General features: G+C 53.1%; 4 protein-coding genes across 6 annotated transcripts in view; 1 reads left to right on the top strand and 3 right to left on the bottom strand.

Moving 5' to 3' along the window:
* The window catches only part of SIRT2 (sirtuin 2), a 19,074-nt gene extending 10,437 nt beyond the window's left edge, over positions 1-8,637 (bottom strand). The window contains exons 1-7 of one of the 2 annotated variants that reach the window (XM_024768388.1): positions 8,549-8,637; positions 7,669-7,715; positions 4,525-4,573; positions 4,152-4,265; positions 672-713; positions 405-511; positions 220-276 (exon numbers count right to left, since the gene is read on the bottom strand). In XM_024768388.1, the coding sequence (XP_024624156.1) occupies positions 220-276; positions 405-511; positions 672-713; positions 4,152-4,265; positions 4,525-4,573; positions 7,669-7,715; positions 8,549-8,564 (432 nt within the window). In that variant the 5' untranslated portion in view covers positions 8,565-8,637. The remainder of the gene's footprint in view (positions 1-219; positions 277-404; positions 512-671; positions 714-4,151; positions 4,266-4,524; positions 4,574-7,668; positions 7,716-8,548) is intronic. The other variant, XM_024768389.1, reaches the window with a different exon arrangement.
* A 297-nt stretch (positions 8,638-8,934) lies between these two features.
* On the top strand, positions 8,935-17,450 carry NFKBIB (NFKB inhibitor beta). The gene is made up of 6 exons (XM_024768288.1): positions 8,935-9,187; positions 14,689-14,794; positions 14,876-15,209; positions 16,014-16,102; positions 16,193-16,450; positions 17,233-17,450. Exons 1-6 carry the CDS (start codon positions 9,009-9,011, stop codon positions 17,326-17,328), a joined length of 1,062 nt encoding a protein of 353 aa, XP_024624056.1. The 5' UTR covers positions 8,935-9,008; the 3' UTR covers positions 17,329-17,450.
* Positions 17,451-17,456: 6 nt separating this feature from the next.
* On the bottom strand, positions 17,457-19,901 carry CCER2 (coiled-coil glutamate rich protein 2). Its single transcript, XM_024768293.1, has 5 exons — positions 19,826-19,901; positions 19,521-19,561; positions 19,272-19,359; positions 18,484-18,943; positions 17,457-17,800 (listed from the first exon to the last, which is right to left on the bottom strand). Exons 1-5 carry the CDS (start codon positions 19,899-19,901, stop codon positions 17,758-17,760), a joined length of 708 nt encoding a protein of 235 aa, XP_024624061.1. The 3' UTR covers positions 17,457-17,757.
* The window catches only part of SARS2 (seryl-tRNA synthetase 2, mitochondrial), a 13,337-nt gene continuing 12,607 nt past the window's right edge, over positions 19,330-20,059 (bottom strand). The window contains exons 17-18 of one of the 2 annotated variants that reach the window (XR_003006304.1): positions 19,521-19,561; positions 19,330-19,359 (exon numbers count right to left, since the gene is read on the bottom strand). The gene's annotated coding sequence lies outside the window, so the exon portion shown is untranslated. Of the gene's footprint in view, positions 19,360-19,520; positions 19,562-19,928; positions 20,036-20,059 lie in introns of those variants that run through there. The other variant, XM_024768285.1, reaches the window with a different exon arrangement.

Raw genomic sequence — 20,059 nt, 5'->3', positions numbered from 1 at the left:
TGGTGCCACACGGCTTGCAGGATCTCAGTTCCCCAACCAGGGACTGAACCCGGGCCACAGCAGTGAAGGCCCGGAATCCTAACCACTAGGCCAGGGAACTTCCCCAGAGTCCACGTGTTTAATGGCTATAATATTTGTCTGAAGGGCCCTGGAGGGGGCTTTCCCATGCCTGCTGGCCCCCAACCTTCCCTGTCACCGCCTCCACAAAAGAGCGCTCACCTTGAACTGCCCAGGATAGAGCTCCTTGGCGAGGGCAAAGAAGGGCTCTGGGTGTTTCTGTGGGAGAGAGAGCCGGAGGGCAGGTGGGCACCCAGATGGCCCTGGTGAGATGAGAGCTGGAGAGAGGCGGCCACGCCTCCACCCCCCACCCCCATTACAGACGTTCCTCCCTGCAGGACACGTACCTTGAAGTAGCCAATCTCAAAGATGGCCTCCGGGTAGGGAAGGTGGTATTTCTCCAGGTTGGCGTAGAGGCCCGTGTTTGGCGAGCGGAAGTCAGGGATGCCCGCCGCTGGGGAAGGAGTGGCAGCGGGCATTCAATCGATGAGGGACCTTGGCCCCTTCTCTACCACACTGACCCTCCCAGGCAAGGGCCCCCATACGGCTCCTCCCCAGCTCTTGGAAGGGGCGCCCCCAACCAGGGAGTTCTCTTGGGGGAGGGGGGCACTTACAAGTGGAGATTCCAGCTCCCACCAAACAGATAACCCTGCGACCTGGAGGAGAAGAGTTTATGCAGCGTGGGTTTTTTGTTTTTGTTTTTTTTCAGTTTACGTTTGTTTACTGTTGTAACATTTTGTTTTGAACATCAAACACTGCTCCAAAATGTGACCATTTATCTTAAGACAGTCGTCTTTGCCATAAACTAAGTCCTGAGCTGGTGTTCACCAGTTGTCTTTGCCATAAACTAAGTACTGAGCTGGTGTTCACAATGAACTTCTGACAGCTTAAAAAATTATTAGTGGGTCTGCTGTCTAATAATCAAATATATCATCACAGACTGAATGTAATGATTACATTAAAAGACCAAAGTTTCCCCTTCCCTTTCTTACCCTTAAATAATACCACCCATCACAGTCCCTGAAGCCGTTTACTCTGTGCCTGGCCCTGGGGCAAGCATTTCAGATCCCTGAATGGCTCTCCCAAACATCTCAAGGAGGGAGGTGTTAACATCCCACTTTATAGATGAGGAAACTGAGGCTCAGATAGGGGAAGGGGTCACACAGGTGACTGATGGAAGAGCCAGCGTGGGGTCAGAGAATCCACTGTTTGAAATTACACCAATGCGGACTTCCCTGGTGGCGCAGTGGTTAAGAATCCACCTGCAATGCAGGGCACACGGGTTCGAGCCCTGGTCTGGGAAGATCCCACGTGTCGCGGAGCAACTAAGCCTGTGGGCTACAACTACTGAGCCTGCGCTCTAGAGCCCGCGAGCCACAACTACTGAAGCCCGCGCACCTAGAGCCCGTGCTCCGCAACAAGAGAGGCCACCGCAACGTTCTCACGCGCACTGCAACAAACTGCAAGTAGAGAAAGCCCACGCGTAGCAACGAAGACCCAACGTAGCCAAAATAAATAAATAAATTTATATTAAAAGAAATGAAATCATAGCAATGTAGTAAGATTCAAGAAAAGGCCACTTGGAGAGAAATTTCTCCTCGCTAGATCTAGACAAAAATGCATGAGATCTTAGTGAGAGGGGTGGGGTGGGGGGGTTCCCCCGGAAGAGCTGCAGGTTACTGTGAAAAAAAATCTCTGGCCACCCCTCATCTTTTGGACATAATCTTGGATGGCCATCTATTTCTAGCATATGATACACATTCCTTCATCCTATGCCTTCCCTCCATGATCAAATGCACATCAGCCACCGGAAGTCTGGTAATTTTCAGGTGAAGACCAAAGACTGGCCACTCTCGGCCCACGCCCAGTGAGCAGCAGAGTGGATAAGGGCTTCCGATCCTAGTTCTCCTGCATACCAACGGGGGCGTCTTAGTTCAGATCACCACTCCGGGCTTTAGCTTCCTGCTCTGTAAAATGGGTATAATCACAGTGCTGACCTCGCAGGGCTGTTGAGAGAATGAATTCATCCCTGTGAAGCTTAGATCAGTGCCCAGCACTGATGATTCTTCAAGTCACTCGCGCTCAACTTCTTTAGCCCCATGATTCGCACACCCATAAGCGCTTTGCTCCCCCACTGTCACCAGCTTTCAGAAAAGAAGATGGGGAGGCGTGGTAGGGTGGCATCATTCCACAAGCACGTGGGGCTGGGCAGAAATAGCCCAGCTGCCTCTTCCGTGGCTGGCTGGCTGGCAGCCCTGCCACGCAGCACCCTTGGCATCTGCCCATCAGCTGATGGACAGACACGGGTGTGAGGTGCCTGTGAACCGGGTGCCTCTGGGGTGTTCTATGCAAAGGAGGACAGCAAGGGTGACAAAGCCTGAGGCCTGCTACAGCCACAGCCCTTGGCTTCGTCTCGGGATGCCGTTGGACTAGGCCCAGTGGACCCACCAGGGGCCATGTGGAAGGGAGCGTGTGCCCTGGATTCCGGCGGCCTGGCATCGAGCCCTGATCCTGCCTCTTGCCGGAAGTGTGACCCTGTACCGAGTCACGGTCTCTCTGCGCCTCAGTTTCCTGCTCTGTCCAGATCACTCCTCACAGGTATCATGTGAAGATCAAAGGAGGGGACACCTGTCAAGTGCTTAGCCCAGCGCCTGGCAAACAGCGAGAGCTCAGTTCATTGTTATTATTATTTTTATATTTTTAAGATTTTTTTGGTGTGGACCGTTTTTTTGTTTGTTTGTTTGTTTTGCGGTACACGGGCCTCTCACTGCTGTGGCCTCTCCCGTTGCGGAGCACAGGCTCCGGACGCGCAGGCTCAGCGGCCATGGCTCACGGGCCCAGCCGTTCCGCGGCATGTGGGATCCTCCCGGACCGGGGCACGAACCCGCGTCCCCTGCGTCGGCAGGCGGACTCTCAACCACTGTGCCACCAGGGCAGCCCCTTTGCCGACCATTTTTAAAGTCTTTATTGAATTTTGATTACAATATTGCTTCTGTTTTATGTTTTGGTTCTTTGGCCGTGAGGCATGTGGGATCTCAGCTCCCCAGCCAGGGATCGAACCCATACATACCCCCTGCGTTGGAAGGCGAAGTCTTAACCAACGGGCCGCCATGCAAGTCCCCATTGTTGTTATTTATTATTATCCCCTCATAGGCGCCCTCATGAATCAATTATCCTAAGACCCATGTGCAGGAGGACAGAAGGAATGAAAGCTTTGATGCCACTGCCTTCGTTCTCTTGGGGGCCCACCCAAGCCAAGAGATGGCTGCAGACAGCTGTCTGGCCTGCCCTAGGAGAGGGAGGCTCAGGACGGACGGCCTGGCTGCCCTCGGAGAGACGGCAGCAGCTGGAGGACAGGGAAACCGGAGAAGACGTCCTCAACAAAAGGCTGTTCAGGACCCTCAAAGAGTGGATTGTTCTAGTCGAGGACTGCCGAGGGCTCGGTTTCTCAGACTCTGGTGACCTCAACTCGTGGCAAGAAATATAAATTACATGGTGACCCCATAAAGAGGCACCTCTACACCACACCTGAAACAAGCCTCCTGTAATAATCGTCACAGGGAACACTTACGCAGCTCTTGCTCTGTTCCAGGCCCGGTTCCAGGCATTTACATCTATGAATTTATGTAACCCCCTCATAACCCTATAAGGTAATTACTATTATTAGCATCTTCATTCTGTCAAACAGGCCTGGCCAATCAGAGACACGGTGATTGGTTCAGGGGTAAGAATGTGACCCAACCTGGGCCAATTGCAGCCGATCTCTGCTCTTTTGCCTGAACTACTGGGAGAAAGATGCTCCTTCAGTGGGAGCCACTAGGCTGGTGGAACTTGTATTTGCCACTGCCAGGAGCAATCCTGACCCCAACACAGAGAAGAGCTGCACCAGAGAGGGTTCAGATTTTTGACAACAGCACGGAAGCCGCTGAATCCAGCCATGATTAAAGCGGGGTTTTCGTTACAGGATCAACACACTCCCTTTTTGGCATAAGCCAGTTTGAGTTGAGGTTCTTGTGACTTGCAGATGAAAGTTGTGAATTAAGTCACTTGGGGCCAGGAGAGGGGAAGGGGCCCAGTGCAGGGAGAGGACTCACAGCGCTCACTCTGCATGTAGCGGGTCACCCCTTCCAGGGTTAATTCATCCAGCAGACGCTCCTTCTGGGTGCCCAGGCCCAGTGTCTGGGAGAAGAAATTCCGCAGGAAGTCCACTGGCCAAAAAGAAGAGAGATAGCAGCCGGGTGGGTGTCCAGTCAGGGTGCCCGGAGGCCCCGAGTGCCCCTGCCCAGCCCTGGGGCCCCGCCGCCTTCCCGCGACTAAGAGCTCAATGCCTGGCCCAGTCAGGGGCCTCCAGGCACTGGCACTGCATCTGTTATTACATACTTTGAATGTCACCCCTGGCGGAGGTGAGCACCCAGATCCCTGCCCTAAACTGCCCCCCAGAACCGTGCTCTCAAGGAAGATACTCACTCTCTCCTTCTCCGCCAGCCGCTCCTCCCTCAGTGTCTGAATCTGAGTCCTGGAAGGGGTGGGGGTGGGGTGATCAGGCCCCAGAAGTGGGGTGAGGGAGGGAGGGAAGTGGGGGTGACACCGGGTTTGGGGAAAAGGCTCTGGCTGGGAGCTGGGCCCGAGGAAGTGAGGGGTGGAGGGGACAGCGCTGGGGGCCAGTGTGTGGGCTCTGGGACAGGCTGCCTGTGTTGGAAAACCCAGCTCTGCTACTTGCAAGGAGCACAGTCTCCGGTGGGTGACTTGGCTTTTCTGAGTCTCCGAGCTCCTCCTCTTCGAAATGGAGCTCAGAGGACACTCACCTCAGAGTGCTACTGTGAGATGAAGTGAGTTCACCTCTGGGAGGTGCTCAGAACAGCCCTGGGGCGGGTGTGTGGTGGTGATTGCTCAGGAAGCACTGGCTATGTTCTCATCACCTCCCGGTGTCCACGGCCTCGCCTTACAACCCCTCTAGTCCCCTGCCCCGGCCAGCAGCCCTGCAGCCCTCCTCACCTTCGTCACTCCCGTGAATAACGTCTCGGTCCTCACCCTGCGGCCATCAGCCCTCCTACCTGAAGCCCCCCACTCCACCTTTCCAACCCTTCCATCTCCTTTATCGACTCCTCCCCTCAGCCAGACTTCCAAATTGAGGGTCTGGGACTCTGTCCTGGGCCCTCCCTACTTTCTCTGTTCACCTTCCCTGGTTGGCCTCATCCACGCCACTGGTCTGTCCTCCAGATCCAGGGTTCCCGCAGCCTCCTGGTATGCCTCCTTCTAAGTGACCCCTGGTCCCTCACTCCCACTGTGTCCCAAACTGGCCTCAGCATCTCCCCCAAACCTGCTCCTCCTCCTGGGCCCCATCTCAGTGTGGCTTCCGGCCCCCGGTCTGCCAGACGCCTCCTGCCTCCCTCCCCTGCCCTCCTGCCATAGCACGTGGGCTCCACGTGGCCCAGCCTGTCCTCCCTGCGGTCCTGCCCCGACCTCCTCCCTAGGCTCCCAGCCTCAGTCTTCACCTCTGATCTACTCTGCTGCCCTGTGTGTGGCAGCCTGCCTGGGTCGGCCCGCTCCCCTCCACTTCAAAGGCCCTTCTCTGTGGCTTCTTCAGTCTAATCATCTGATCACGAACATCTATGGAGTCTACCATGATGTCAGCTCCAAGAAGGCTGGGAGTTTTCGTCATCACCGCTGGATGCCCAGCACCAAGAACAGGGTCTGGCACCTGGCGGGAGTTCCAGAACTATCCACCACAGAACAAACGGACACCGGCTGCGCTGTGTGCTAGACCAGGCCTGGGCCCTGTAATGGACCTCATGCAAGGGTAGGAATGCAATTCTGGGGAATTCCCTGGCAGTCCAGTGGTTAGGACTACGCGATCTTACTGCCAAGGACCTGCATTCAATCCCTGGTTGGGGAACTAAGATCCCGCAAGCCGAGTGGTGCAGCCAAAAAAAAAAAACCCCTCTCCATCACTCACAACTCTGGTTCCAAGCCTTTTTGAATAGAAACCTCCCTTGCAAACATAGTGAAAACTTTTCATTACTTTCGGACTATGTAAGCGGCACAAAAACTTTGACCATTAGACAATGTATAACTTGAGGGCACTTGCTTTATGAGTCCCTCACCCACAACCCCCGTCCCATTCCCCCACTTCAAGCTAACCACTATTATTGACAGCACAATGGTAATTACTCCAGATTTTGTCTCTGCGGGTAAAACTCATTATTTCCCCAGAAATGGGTCATACCAAGTACGACGCTGCAACTTGCATCTTCCGCCAAACAATATATCGTAGACCCACCAGCTACATAGTGTTGCAGTGTAAAGATGCCCCATAGTTCATTTAACCCGTCAACTGAGAGCCACTTGGGCTGTTTCCAGTTTTTCTGTATGAGACAATGTTGCAATTTACATCCTCGAATCTCTCTCTTTGGGACTGAGGATCGCTTTTTCACATTAAACCTTTTTCCCTGACAGTGGTCGTGCTTTGGGAGCCAGGCGAGGGAGAAGCCCGGCCTGACAGGAAGCTCTTATCCCCTCGGTGTGGCTCTGCTGTGCCTCTGTGGGGTGCTCTCGTCACAGCTTCTGCACTGGCCTACATCTGAACTGCGATCTCGCGTCTGTGGGTGGGCTGGCATGATTTCAGGTTGCAGACAGTGAGGCTCTGTGGAAGGATTTCAGGGCCCTGCTGAGAACGTGGGAGCAACAGGGCCTAAGGGGGAGCTGGAGGTGCTGGTGGGGCCTCTGTGAGCCTGCTTCCAGCGAAGTGTCCGGGACGCAATGTGCTGGGTGCCATGGGTCGCAAACCCGTCCCTGCCCTTCTAGCCAAGGGACCGTGGACAAGTTACTGAACAGCTCTGTTTCCAATTCCTCATCTATAAAATGGCTACAGTAGACCTTGCCCCCCAACAGGGATGCTGGGAAGATGAAATGAGATGAGGCACATCAAACACTAAGCAGAGTACCCGGCTGGAGTAAGTACTCAATAAATGCTAACCATGAATATAATTAGCTGACCTCCCCAGCCACCTGATTACTGAACACATCACATTCTTTCATGCCCCTCAGTGTTTGCAAAAGCTGTACCCTCTGTCTGGGACACCATTTCTCACCTTGCCTGAGAAAATTCTAAATCACTCTACACTAACTACCATGTGCTGTATCTCAATCTGACTCCTAGAACAGCCTGTGGATTCCTCCAGGGAAGGGACTGGCAGGAATCTGTGTGACCCCACAAAGTTTACTCTGGGCTCCCAGAGTGCCCTGAGCTACTTTCATTATCACCCCATAGGGTCATTGTCTAGTCACTTGTCCCGTGAGATCTGTGAGTTCAGGGACCAAAGCTCTTCCATGCCCAGTGCAAATGAGTTTCAGAAGGGATGGGGGGCGCGGTGGGGAGGGCAAGGAGAAAGGAAAGTTTGGAAGGGCAGGCCTGGGGTTGAGGCTGCACATCCTTCTCTGACAGTCCCCAGAATCCACCATTCTCCGGGAGGATGAACCAGGAGGTGGGGTGAGGGACTGGGGCAGTGAGCTGAGGGCCCTGGGGTATCTGTCTCCCCTCTGCCACCTCCCCCCGTGTGGGGTGTTGGAAGTCCATCTCTCTCCTTCCCTCCACCCTTCCCCCCATCTCACCTGAGCCTCCTGCACCTTCCCTGCCTGGGTCTCCACAGGGTCAGAGGCTGGGGGAGGAGGGGGAGCAGATGTGGTTATGGTGAAGGGAGTGGTTAAGGGAGAATGAAGGGTTTCAAAGCAGCGGGGGGCAGAGGGGGTCAAGAAGACCCACCAATCTAGTTATACTGGGGTGGAAGTGTAAAAATGGAGTAGATGGAGGGAGGGAATGGGGAATAGCAGATCTTATCAGAGTGGGGAGTGCTGGGAGGACAGGTGGTTAGTGAGGGACAAAGAGGCTGGGACGGGAAGGTTTAGGAGAGAGAAAAGAAAGTAAAGCATACAGGGTATGGAGGAAGACTTAGGAGGAGTTAGGAAGGACGCAGTAGTGTGTGAGTGTGTACGGGGAGGGTTAGGTTTACAAGCAGAGGGAAGCGTAGAAAGCAAGAGAGAAGATAAGAAGAGATACTCCGCCTGGAAGAGGTGTTGGGTGGTGGGGGGCAGGGAGGGTGGGATGGTAGGTTTAGGAGAGGAAGGAAGAGATAGGAGGGGACACCAGGGGTCCCCTAGCATCCTACAGTTCCCACTAACAACCAGGTACCCTTAGCAACCTGGACCGCGGCATTCTAAGTCCCTAGCAACGAGGGTCCTTAGCAACTAAGGTGAGAGAAAGACGCGATCATTAGTAACCTGGGGGACGTGGCAAACGGACCCTTAAAACCTCGCGACCCAGAAACCCACCAATCTAGCAATATGGATCATTTTGCAACGGCCCCTGAATCCCATTCCCCCCCATGCAGCCCCCATCTCCTGCCCCACCACGCCCGCCCTCGGGCCCCGGGGCCTGCAGCCCTCAGCCAGGCCCCGGCGCGGCCCGACCCTCCCACCAGGGCCCCCGACTCACGATCCGGCTCAGCCATGGGCGCGGGGCGGGGGCCCTCGGGACTGTCACCGACTGCTCTGCCCCGTGACGGCACCGGAAACAGGAGGGGTCCGAGACACGGCAAAGAACTACAACTCCCAGGAGCCATCGCGGCCGCCAACAACTCCCGGAGCTAGCCCCTCTGCGGTAAGGAAGACACGAGAGGGCTGGACTACGAATCCCAGAGTGCCCCGCTCCCGCAACCATGTTGGTAAAGGGCGCGCGGAAAGAGTGGGAAAGGGTAGAGAGGCGCAGTCCATCTGAATACTCTGATTGGTCACGGTGTGGTATGGGGGCGGGGCGTTTACTATTTAACCCAGTCTGATTGGCTGAGTCAGGGGGGCGTGTTGGGGAATTCCCCCCAGGGCGGAAGCGCTAGAATTCCAGGCAGAGCCCAGCGACTGGCGGGCGGCCGCTGGGGTCCCCTGAGGCTTTGGGGGCCATGGCCGGGGTCGCGTGCTTGGGGAAAGCTGCGGATGCCGACGAATGGTGTGACAGCGGCCTGGGCTCTCTGGGTCCGGACGCGGCGGCCCCCGGAGGACCGGGGCTAGGCGCGGAGCTGGGCCCGGGGCTGTCGTGGGCGCCCCTCGTCTTTGGCTACGTCACTGAGGATGGCGACACGTGAGTGAACCTTAGGCTGCCACACCGGGCCCTAAAATCCCACATCTGACTCCCTATTAGTCTCTGATCCTGACTCCCCAACCTCTCAATCCTAAATCTGTCTTCTAATGCTTGCCCTGACCTCTAACCCCCAAGTCTAACCTTTGATAAATCAATTTCCAATCTAATTTTGATCTTAACCCCTTCCTTTCTGGAACTCTGGTTCTCAGAGCTCCACATCCATTGATTGATTCCACATCCAAGGCTCGATTTGACCTTCCTGACTGCGGTCCTGAGACCTATGTTAGAACTGAAGTTCAGGCAGGCTCTTCCTGACATCTGACCTCTAAATGTGATCTTTGATCCTTAGCTCCTAACTTAGACGCATTAGATTTTGATTTCTGAAATTAATACTTGGCTTTTGACTCTAAGATCCCACCTTCTGAGCACTAATCTTCAAACCTTACATTCAAACAGAAAATGTAAACTCCATGACAGCAGGGATTCATCTGTTAAACAAATATTTATCCAACACCGACAACGTTTCAGGCCCTGTTTTAGGTGCTGGTGATAAGGCAGTGAAGAAAGCACAAAAACTTATGACTTGTGGAGCCTACATTCTAGTGGGGGTATATAGATGGCAGGGCAGACAGACTTACAGAAAGGAAGGGAGGAAAGGTGGGAGGAACAAAAAAGAAAGAAAGGTAGAGAGAAGGAAAGAAAGAAACAGAAAGACACAAAGTAAGAAAGAGAGAGAGAAGAGAAGGAAGATAGGAAGAAACAAAGATGGAAAAATGAAAAAAAAATAAGAAAAATGGTATGTCAGAAGATAGTAAGTTCTTTGGAGAAAAATAAAGTAGGAAAGTGAGACAAGTAGATAATCTGGGGAGAGCATTCCAGGTAGAAGGAACAATGTCGTAAAGGCCCAACTGAGGGAATGTCCCTGGGGTTTTTGTGTGTTGTGTTTACAGTTGTATCCCCAGTGACGGAACAGTGCCTGGCCCATAGGAGGCACTCAAGAAACACCGATCTTCTCAAAGAACCAGCTGTGGTTTCATTTATTTTCTCTATAGGTTTTTTTTTTTTGCTTTCTATTTTGTTGATCTCTGTTCTGACTTTCATTATTTACTTTCTTCTGCTTACTTTAGGTTTAATTTGTTCTTCTTTTTCTAGTTTCTTAAGGTGGAAGCTGAGGTCATTGATTTGAGACCTTTCTTTTTTTCTAGTATAGGTGTTTCGTGTAAATTTCCCAGAGTAGTGCTTTAGCAGTATCTCACAAATTCTGGTGTGCTGTGTTTTTATTTTCACTTAATTCAGTACACTTTCTAATTTCTCCTTTGGCTGGTGGATTATTTAGAAGTATGTTATTTAGTTTCCAGATAGTCCAAATATCTTCCTTGTATTGGTTTTTAGTTTAATTCCATTGTGTGTGCACTTGAAAAGAATGTGTATTCTGCTGCTGTTGGTGTAGTGTTCTCTAAGTGTCAGTTAGAGGTTGTATTGGTTTCTTTGGTTCTTCTGTTGTTCAGGTCTACTGTATCCTTGCTGATGATTTCTGTCTACTTGTTCTATCAGTTATTGAGAGAGGGGTATTGAAATCTTCAACAATAATTGTGGATTTGTGGATTTCCTTGTTGTTCTATCAGGTTTTCCTTCGTGTAATTTGACGCTCTGTTATTAGGGGCACAAATGTTTAGGATTATTATGTCTTCTTCCTTAATCGACCTCTTTATCATTAGGAAATAATCTTCTCTATCCGTGGTAATATTCCTTGCTCTGAAATCTACTCTGATATTAAAATACTCCTTTCTTTTTTTTTTTAAACTTGTTTTTCATTGAGTATCTGTTTTTTATGCTAGCCAACGTTAGGGGCTTTTCTGTATGCTGTCTTATTTATTTATTTATTTATTTTTTGGCTGCGTTGGGTCTTCATTGCTGCGGGCGGCCTTTCTCTATTTGCGGCGAGTGGGGGCTACTCTTCGTTGTGGTGCATGGGCTTCTCATTGAGGTGGCTTCTTGTTGTGGAGCATGGGCTGTAGGCGCACGGGCTTCAGTAGTTGCAGTGCATGGGTTCAGTAGTTGTGGCTCGCGGTCTCTAGAGCGCGGGCTCAGTAGTTGTGGCACACGGGCTTAGTTGATCCGTGGCATGTGGGATCTTCCCGGACCAGGGATTGAACCCATGTCCCCTGCATTGGCAGGCGGATTCTTAACCACTGTGCCACCAGGGAAGTCCTTCACTCTTGCTTTCTTTTGACTGACTGGTGTTAGCATGGTATATCTTTTTCTATTCTTTTATTTTTAACCTATTTTAAAATTTATTTTAAAGGGTGTTACTTGTAGGTAGCATATAGTTGGGTTTTGCTTTTTTATTCAATCTGACAGTTTCTACCTTTTAATTGGAGCTTTTAGACCATTTACATTTAATTTAATTATTGATATAGTTATGTCTATCATCTCGTTATTAGTTTTCTACTTATCTTTTCTTTGTTTACCTTTTCCTCTTTTTCTGTCTTTTGGAACAAGCAAATTTTGTTCCGTTGTATTTCTTTTCCTTTTCTTTCTTTTTTTTTTTTTTTTTTTGCAGTATGCGGGCCTCTCACTGTTGTGGCCTCTCCCGTTGCGGAGCACAGGCTCCAGACGCACAGGCTCAGTGGCCCTGGCTCACGGGCCCAGCCGCTCTGCGGCATGTGGGATCTTCCCGGACCGGGGCACGAACCCGTGTCCCCTGCATCGGCAGGAAGACTCTCAACCACTGCGCCACCAGGGAAGCCCCATTGTATTTCTTTTGTTGGCTTATTACCTTTAACTCTTTGTTTTTTATTTTAGTGGTTGCTCTGAAAGACAGGTTGGCAAACTATGGTCTTTGCCAACAAAGACAGGCAAAATCCAGCCAGCTACCTGCTTTTGTATGGCTGTGAGCTAAGAATGGTTTTTACATTTTTAAAAGGTTGGAAGAAAATCAAAAGAAGAAAAACATTTCATTGCAAGTGAAAATTATATGAAATCCAAATTGCAGACTCCATAAAGTAAGTTCTGTTGGAATCCAGCCATGCCCATTCATTTACATATCGCCAATGGCTGCTTTTGCATCCTGACAAGAGAGCTGAGTAGGTGAAAGAGAGACCATGTCGTCCACTAAGCTTGAATTATTTATCTGTCCCTTTACAGAAAAATTTGCTGATTCCTGCTTTAGGGCTTATAGTGTGCCACTTTAACTTATTATGGTCTGCCTTCAAGTGATACGATGCCGCTTCTCATAGCATAAAAGAACCTTAGAATAGTATATTTCCATTTGTCTCTTCCTGGCCTTTGTTGTATTGCTGTCGTACATTTCACTTATACATGTGTTATAAACTCCACCAGACACTGTTATAATTTTTGCTTAAACAGTCAATTCTTTTTAAAAAATTATCTTCTAAAGAAATTTACATATTAAGAAAGAAAATCTTATGTACTTACCCATATAGTTACTGTTTTCAGTGTTCTTTATTCTGTTGTATAGATCCATATTTTCGTTTGATGTCATTTTCCTTTTGCTTACAGGTTTCCTTGAACATTTCTTGTGATGTGGGTCTGCTGGTGATGAGTTCCTTTTGTATAGTTGAAAGCAACTGTATTTTGTCTCCATTTTTGAGAGATATTTTTGCTGGGTTAAAGAATTCTAGGTCGACAGTCCGTCTTTGAGTACTTTAAAGATGTGTCCCCATCGTGTTCTCCTGTATTATTTCCTTTGTGAAACCTGCTGTCGTGCTTATTTTTATTCCTTTATACTTAAGGTATCTTTTCCTCTGGCTGCTCCGAAGATATTTATCTTAATTGTTGATTTTGAACAGGTTTTTCATGTGGGGCCTCGGTATACTTTTCTTCATATTTCTTGTGCTCGGGAGTCATAGAGCTTCTTGGAGCCGTGGGTTTATAGTTTCCATCAGATTCGGAAAACTTTCTAGACATTATTTCTTCAAACGTTTTTTCTACCCCCTGCTCCTTTAGGAACTTGTTACGGATAGACTGGGCCTCATGAAGTTGGCCCAGGGCTCACTGATGTTCTTCCCGTTCCTAAGTGATCTCTGTGTTTCATTCTGGAGAGTTGCTATTGTGAAGTCCTCAGGTTTGCTAATCTTTTTTTTTTTGGTAGTGTGTAATCTGTTGTTAATTCCATCCAGTGTCTTTTTCATTTCAGGTGCTGTAGTTTTTATCTCTAGGAGTTCAGTTTGAGTCTTTTTTTTTATCCATGTCTCTACTTAACTTGTTGAATGTATAAGACACAGTTTGAATGTTCTCGTTTGCTAATTCTGCCGTCTGAGTCATTTCTGGGTCAGTGTCCATTGATTGATTATTCTCACTATGGATCATGCTTTCCTGCTTCTTTGTATGCTTGATAATCTTTGATTAGATGCCAGACATTGTAATTTTTACCTTGTCAGGCTAGCTAGCTTTGTATTCCTATAAATACTCTTACATATTGTTCTGGGATGCGGTTAAATTACTTGTAAGTAGTTTGATCCTTTGGTGTTTTGCTTTTATGATTTGTTAGGTGGGTCCTGAGCACCCACCTAATCTGGGGCTCATTATTCCTCATTACTGATGAAGTAAGACCTTCCGGAGTATTCTACCCAATATCCTGTGAATTGTAGGTTTGTCCTAGTCCCGGCCCTGTGTGAGCACCAGGCGTATCTCTCTAATCCTTTTGGTTGGTTTTCTCCCAGCCTGGGGTAGTTTCCTTACACCCTTGCACTGACCAGTATTCTTCTAAATATTCAAGAGGCCCCTCTGCGATCCCTGGGCAGCTGTCTCCTCTCTGGTTCCCTGTCCTGTGACTCCAGCTGTCTTGCTCTCCTGAGACTCAGCTCTGTCTCCTCACCTCAGGCAAATCTGCCTGCGTCCCCCTCTCTGCATCATGGCTTGGAAACTCTCAAGACAGAAAGCTGTGGCAGTCAACTGAAGGGCTTATCGAGTGTGCTGCCTGTTTCCCTAGAATTGCTGTCATTCATTGCATGATGTCCAGTATCTTGGGAACTGTTGTTTCATATACTGTATTATGTCTGGTTTTTTTTGGTTGGTTGGAGATGGGAGTGAAATCTGGTCCATGTTACTTCATCTTGGGAGGGAGTAGAAGTCCAACTTAATAAACACTGGAGACTTCCCTGCTGGTCCAGTGATTAAGACTCCACGCTTCCACTGCAGGGGGCTCGGGTTCTATCCCTGGTCAGGGAGCTAAGATCCCCCATACTGTGCGGTGTAGCCAAAAAAACCCCAAACCAAACCAAACGAAAACATTGATTAAACAAATTTGCTGAATTAACTCTGACCTGACCCTCCCAGGTTCCTGACAGCTGGTTCCAGAACTGTGGTCATAATGCCTAGCACCCAGTAGGTGCTCCATGTTTGTTGAATGAATGCATGGTAGAGTACTTGACCTCATAAGAAGTAAAACAAACAAACCAAAAAAAAAAAACGAACACCCAAGCAAACTAAAAAGAGAGTGCTAGACCTCTGCCTTCTGACCCCGTCCTTGTCCTCAGGGCACTGCACTTGGCCGTGATTCATCGGCACGAGCCCTTCCTGGATTTCCTCCTGGGATTCGCCGCTGGTACTGAGTACCTGTACCTGCAGAATGACCTGGGCCAGGTGAGCCACCCGTAGACACTATAGGGCTTGGGGGCCAGGCTTCTCTGTGTGACCCCTAACCCCTGCCTTCTGCTCCTACAGACAGCCCTGCATCTGGCAGCCATCCTGGAAGAGGCATCCACGGTGGAGAAGCTGTATGCGGCGGGTGCCAGCTTGCTGGTGGCGGAGCGTGGGGGCCACACGGCGCTGCACTTGGCCTGCCGCGTCGGGGCACACGCCTGCGCTCGTGTGCTGCTCCAGCCCCGCCCCCAGTGCCCCAGGGGAGTCCCCAACACCTACCTCGCTCAGGGCTCTGACCACACCCCTGACACCAACCACACCTCTGTTGCCTTGTACCCTGAACCTGACCTGGAGAAGGAAGAGGATGAGAGTGAAGAGGACTGGAAGCTGCAGCTGGAGGCTGAAAACTATGAGGGTGAGTGTCCTCTGTCACTGGGAAGGGCCCGGGCTCCCAGGCAGGGTAAGGGTGCCTGGCTCTGGGCTCGGCTCTCCTGACTCAAAGCCTGGGCCCTTGGGAAATAATACCGAGGCTTTAGGGAACCCAGGCATCAGGCCCAAGGACTCCTGCTCAGGTCCCAGCTTATTGAGAACCACAAGCCCCAGGCCACCCAGGACAAGGGAACTCAAGCGCCAAGCCCTCTGGGAAACTCTGGCAGCCCAGGTTCCCAGAGGTTGACATTGGAGTTCAGGGACAGCCCTCCTCAGCGAGGCCTCATGGGAAAATAGACCTTGTCTACCCAGGGCCCTAGCATCTGAGTCTCAGCTCCCCCGTCTCTAAGCCCACCCAACTACTTGGGACCAGGCCCCTCCACAGGTGGAAGGGCGAGACCCAGTGTTCAGGGCCCACCCCACCCCCCAAGGTCATAGGCCCTTCAACTACTCAGGACCCAGGAATTTGGGGTCCTGGTTCTTTGTGAAGTAAGACCAGAGACTCAGATCTCCTAGCCCCAAGATCCAGGCCTCCTGTCCAAAGCCCCTGGGCTCTTCACGCATGGGCCCCAGACATCCCACAACCCAGGCATTGGCACTGCCAGCAAGTTCCAGACCCCCTGAGACTTAGGCATTTGGGATGCAGGAGCCTCTTTGATATACCCAGGCATGCAGGAGCCAGACCCCAAACTCCATCACCCTCAGGCCACAAAACCCTCCCCTAGGATCATGGCATTGGGGGCCCAGGCCCACCACCCCCATCATCTGACATAGGTCACTCTGTCCCTAGGCCACACTCCACTCCATGTGGCTGTCATCCACAAAGACGCGGAGATGGTCCGACTGCTCTGGGAGGCCGGAGCTGACCTCAACAAACCGGTGAGCTGCCCTAGGGAGAAGGCGTGGCAGGGTGGGGATCATCCCCGAGCGGGGCAGGGTCTCCTCTAACCTCTCTGCTGCACCCCACAGGAGCCCACGTGTGGCCGGAGCCCCTTGCACTTGGCAGTGGAGGCCCAGGCAGCCGACGTGCTGGAACTTCTCCTGAAGGCCGGTGCCAACCCTGCCACCCGCATGTACGGTGGCCGCACCCCACTCGGCAGCGCCATGCTCCGGCCCAACCCCATCCTCGTCCGCCTCCTCCGTGCACACGGAGCCCCTGAGCCCGAGGACGAGGACAAGCCCGGCCCCTGCAGCAGCAGTAGCGACAGCGACAGCGGGGACGAGGGCGTGAGTCAGGAGGAAAGACTGGGCGGCCCAGCTTTGGGGGTCAGAGTAAACGGGCAGGTGGAAGGGGGAGAAGAGAAATGAGGCAGCACGTTGAGACTGACGTTGGGCTGCTGTGATTAGAGAACTCAGGCAGCAGTGAAAGTGATACCAGACAGCGATCAGGGGAGACCTGGACAGGGGTGGCGGGGAGAACTCAGGCAGTGGCAGTTGAGAAGTTAAGGCAGTGGCAGAGGTAGAACTCAGGCAGAGGGAGAGAAAAGACCTTGGTCCTAGTGGTTGGTAAACATCGACAGCAGAGGGTGGCAGCGTGGGGAGTTGTTTTGTGGGAGCAAGAGCTGGAGAATTTAGGCTGTGGGAAGATGGCCTTGGGCAGCAGTGATTCAAACACTGGCAGCGGTGGGGAAAGACCTAAGCCAGCGGTGAGGAGGCTTCATTGGAGAACCCAGGCAGCAGAGACACTGCTGGGGGCAGGGGTTGTCGTTGAACGGTGGGGGTTGAGGAATTTGGGTAGAGGCAGAGGGAAGGGGCGGAGGGGGAGACCTCAGGCTGCGGCGGCTGAAGGGCTGGAGAGGCAGCAGGGCTGGAGCCCACGCAGTAGCGCTGGGAGAACACAGGTGACCTGGAAAGTGGTGCTTAGAGAACTAGAAGCAGGGAAGTTGAACTGGGAGCGGGGAACTTGGGCTTCAAGGCAGCACCCGGTTCTCAGGGTGGGTGGGAGAACTTGGGCAACGGGCAAGGTGGCAGCCGCCTGAGCCCCTCTGCCTGGCTCCCTCTGCCCCCAGGATGAATATGACGACATCGTGGTCCACAGCGGCCGGAGCCCAAACCAGCTACCTCCCACCCCAGCCTCGAAACCGCTCCCTGATGACCCCATCTGACTTAATTGTGAATAGAGTTTCCAATTTAATAAAAAATCCCAGTTCTGACAACAGTCGCCTTCCCAGGCCTCCCGCCCACTCCTCAGCTCCTGTCCCTCTAAAATCAAGTGCTACACGATAAGCCTTGGTGGTTTTCTTTGTGCTTTATTCACTCGGGAGGGTTGGACTGCGTTAGACGGGTGTCAGGGCTGTTTCCTGAGTCAGTCTGAGCCCAGCCCCTCTACCCAGCTCAGACTTGGCCCCTCAGGCCTGGTTTCAAGGTGCACCCTTCTCTCCACTCCTGCAGGTTGGGGAGCAGAGTGGGGTGACAGACTGGAAGGGTTTGAGGGTCAACAGTCCTAAGCCGTAGAGTGTGTGAGGAAGGAGGACACGAGGTCAGGGGTCAGCCCGCCCTCCTGAGCTCCTCTCCCAGCACCTCCGTCGCCTTCTTCAGCTCATCTCTCGTGTGCTCCAGCCGTTCCACCTCATGCTCCTGGGGGGATCAGAAATGGGGTGCTCAGCACCCACCTTCAAAGGCAGGCCACCTCAGTGGTTGCCCATGAATGTGGGCCAGGTCAGTTCACTTAGTGGCAACCAGCAGTGGTCATCCTGGTCATCGTGGGCCACGATGGTCACCCTGCTGGTTGCTGCAACCCTGGAAGAGTCACGTCAGCTAACGTGGCCAGCAGTGAGGCCTACGGTGTGTGCCATAGCCAACAGCGGCAGACAGAGGACTAGCAAAGGCGCTAGTGACTGGGATGCTGTGACCCATTTGTGAGGTGATGGCCATTTCGGTAACTGCCACCGATCATGGTGACATCTTTACTTCCCATGACCCAGCAGTGGTGTCCATCTATAGCCCAGTGAACCAGCCGCGGCAGCTACTTTTCATGGTGGTCAACTTGCTGGTCACAGACTAGCAATGGTGGCTAACTCGGGCTCTTCTGTGTGGTAATGGTGGCCTTCTTGGTTACTGTAATGGAAGTAAGTACGGAAGCCCTCTTGGTCAAGTAAAGGCCCTGCTTAGATGTTGCTGCCTAGTCCTCATGTCAGTCTTGGTCACTACGGCCCATTTGTGGTGGATTTTGCTGTTTATGGCCCAACACCGGTGGCTGTTCGGTAGGAAGTCCACTGACATCTGCTCCACCCCACTCCCCCCTTGCCTCCTCCACTCACCTCCTGTCCGAAGCCTCTCTCTCCTGCTTGGGCTCAGCTTCTGCCTGGTGGAGGTGGTGGCGGTCCTCGCATCTCTCTCCACCCGCCTCGGCACCCGGCCACAGGCTGTGGCCCCTGCCCAGCACCTGCACCCCCTTCTCCTCTGCCTCGAACTGGGCTGTCTCCTCATCGCTGGTCTGCTCTGCCACCCGCTTCCACAGGCCCTCGGTGGTCTCCACGGGCCCCCTCTCCTTTTCCTCCTCCTCCTCTCTCTGCTCCTGGCGGGGCCGGCCGTGGAGCTGCTCGCGGATGGCCTGTTCCCGCACTTCGGCCTTGTGGGTCCTTTCTGCTGCCTCCTCTTCCTCGTCCCTCACCTTCTGGCTGGACCTTGTCTTCCCAGCCTCTGGCTTTTTAAAATCCCCAACCAGGAGGCCTTTCTCTTCAGTGGACCCACAGCCGCAGGACTCTGTCTCATACATTTCTAGAGGAAAGAGAGGATGTTCTCTGTGCAGCCAAACAGAAAACAGCCCTAGAGGAGTTCTGGGGCTGCCCGAGGTCCCACAGGGGCACTGTCCAGACCTGGGAGGGGAGAGTCAGGTGCTGGGAGACACTCTCTGCCCTCATCCTGTACCCTTGCAGGGAGCCCCGAGGGTGGTGCTGGGGGCCAGGCTCCTTCAGTCTGGACACACTTGACAATGCCGGGCCAGCCCAGACAATGGCTCTAGGATGAGAAGAGGACACCCCTTCCTCCAGGCAGCCCTGGTGGGGTGGGAGCTCCTACGAGGAACTGGGGCCTGGGCCCTTCTTACCTTTGTGGAGGAGAGCCGTGCAGGGGCCTCGCTTGGCCTGGCCCAGCATCAGCACTTCTGTGACCACCTCTGCCAGACAGCGGGTCAGCTGGGGGTGAAGGGTCAGAGGGGAGGTTGAGGGTAGGGCAGATGGGGGGCATGAGAGCAGTGGGAGGGTTGGAGGGGAGACAAAAGATCGTGGAGGGGGCTGGGCAGGGGGGACCAGGGCCCCAGGTAGATGAGGCAGGGCAAGAGGGCCACAGTCCTCACCTCCTCCTTGGAGGGTCGCGGTGCCAGGGGAGCCGCGGTGGCTGTGGAGGAAGGACGGGGGTGCTGGGCTCGTACTCCGGGCGCTGTCCCGGGTGCTGATTCCAGCTCCGAGGTCGTCCCGGTACCCACAAGTCCCCTCCCCCAGCCCCCCTGCCAGGTGCGCCGTCTCCACCTGGAAGCTCAGCCCATGAAAGCTCTAGTCTGGCCCCGCTGGGTGCGCCGTCCCCGCCCCCGGTCACCCGAGTCCCCCGCTCCCCAGGCTGGCCGGGGTGGGGGGGGGGGTCGCCCTGGTCTCAGGCGCTCACCCGCCCGGAGCAGCAGCGCCAGCAGAGGAGGCAGCAGCAGCTGCAAGAGCGGCACGGTGGGCTCGCGGCGCTGCATGGCGGGGCGTCCGGACCAGGGTCCTCGCACCGTGCGGCCGGGGAGGCAGCTCCTTATAACCCGCGCCCCCAGTGGCCCCCACGGGAGGAAGTGACGTCACCACCACCCGCTCCCCGCCAGATGGAGGGCAACAGCTGCGGGGCGGAGACCCGTCTGAG

This window comes from Neophocaena asiaeorientalis, unplaced genomic scaffold (genome assembly GCF_003031525.2).
Source record: "Neophocaena asiaeorientalis asiaeorientalis breed wild unplaced genomic scaffold, Neophocaena_asiaeorientalis_V1.1 scaffold629, whole genome shotgun sequence".
Classification (NCBI taxonomy): domain Eukaryota; kingdom Metazoa; phylum Chordata; class Mammalia; order Artiodactyla; family Phocoenidae; genus Neophocaena; species Neophocaena asiaeorientalis.
Note: the sequence above shows the minus strand (reverse complement) of the source record. Positions and strands in the feature narration are given on the sequence as shown.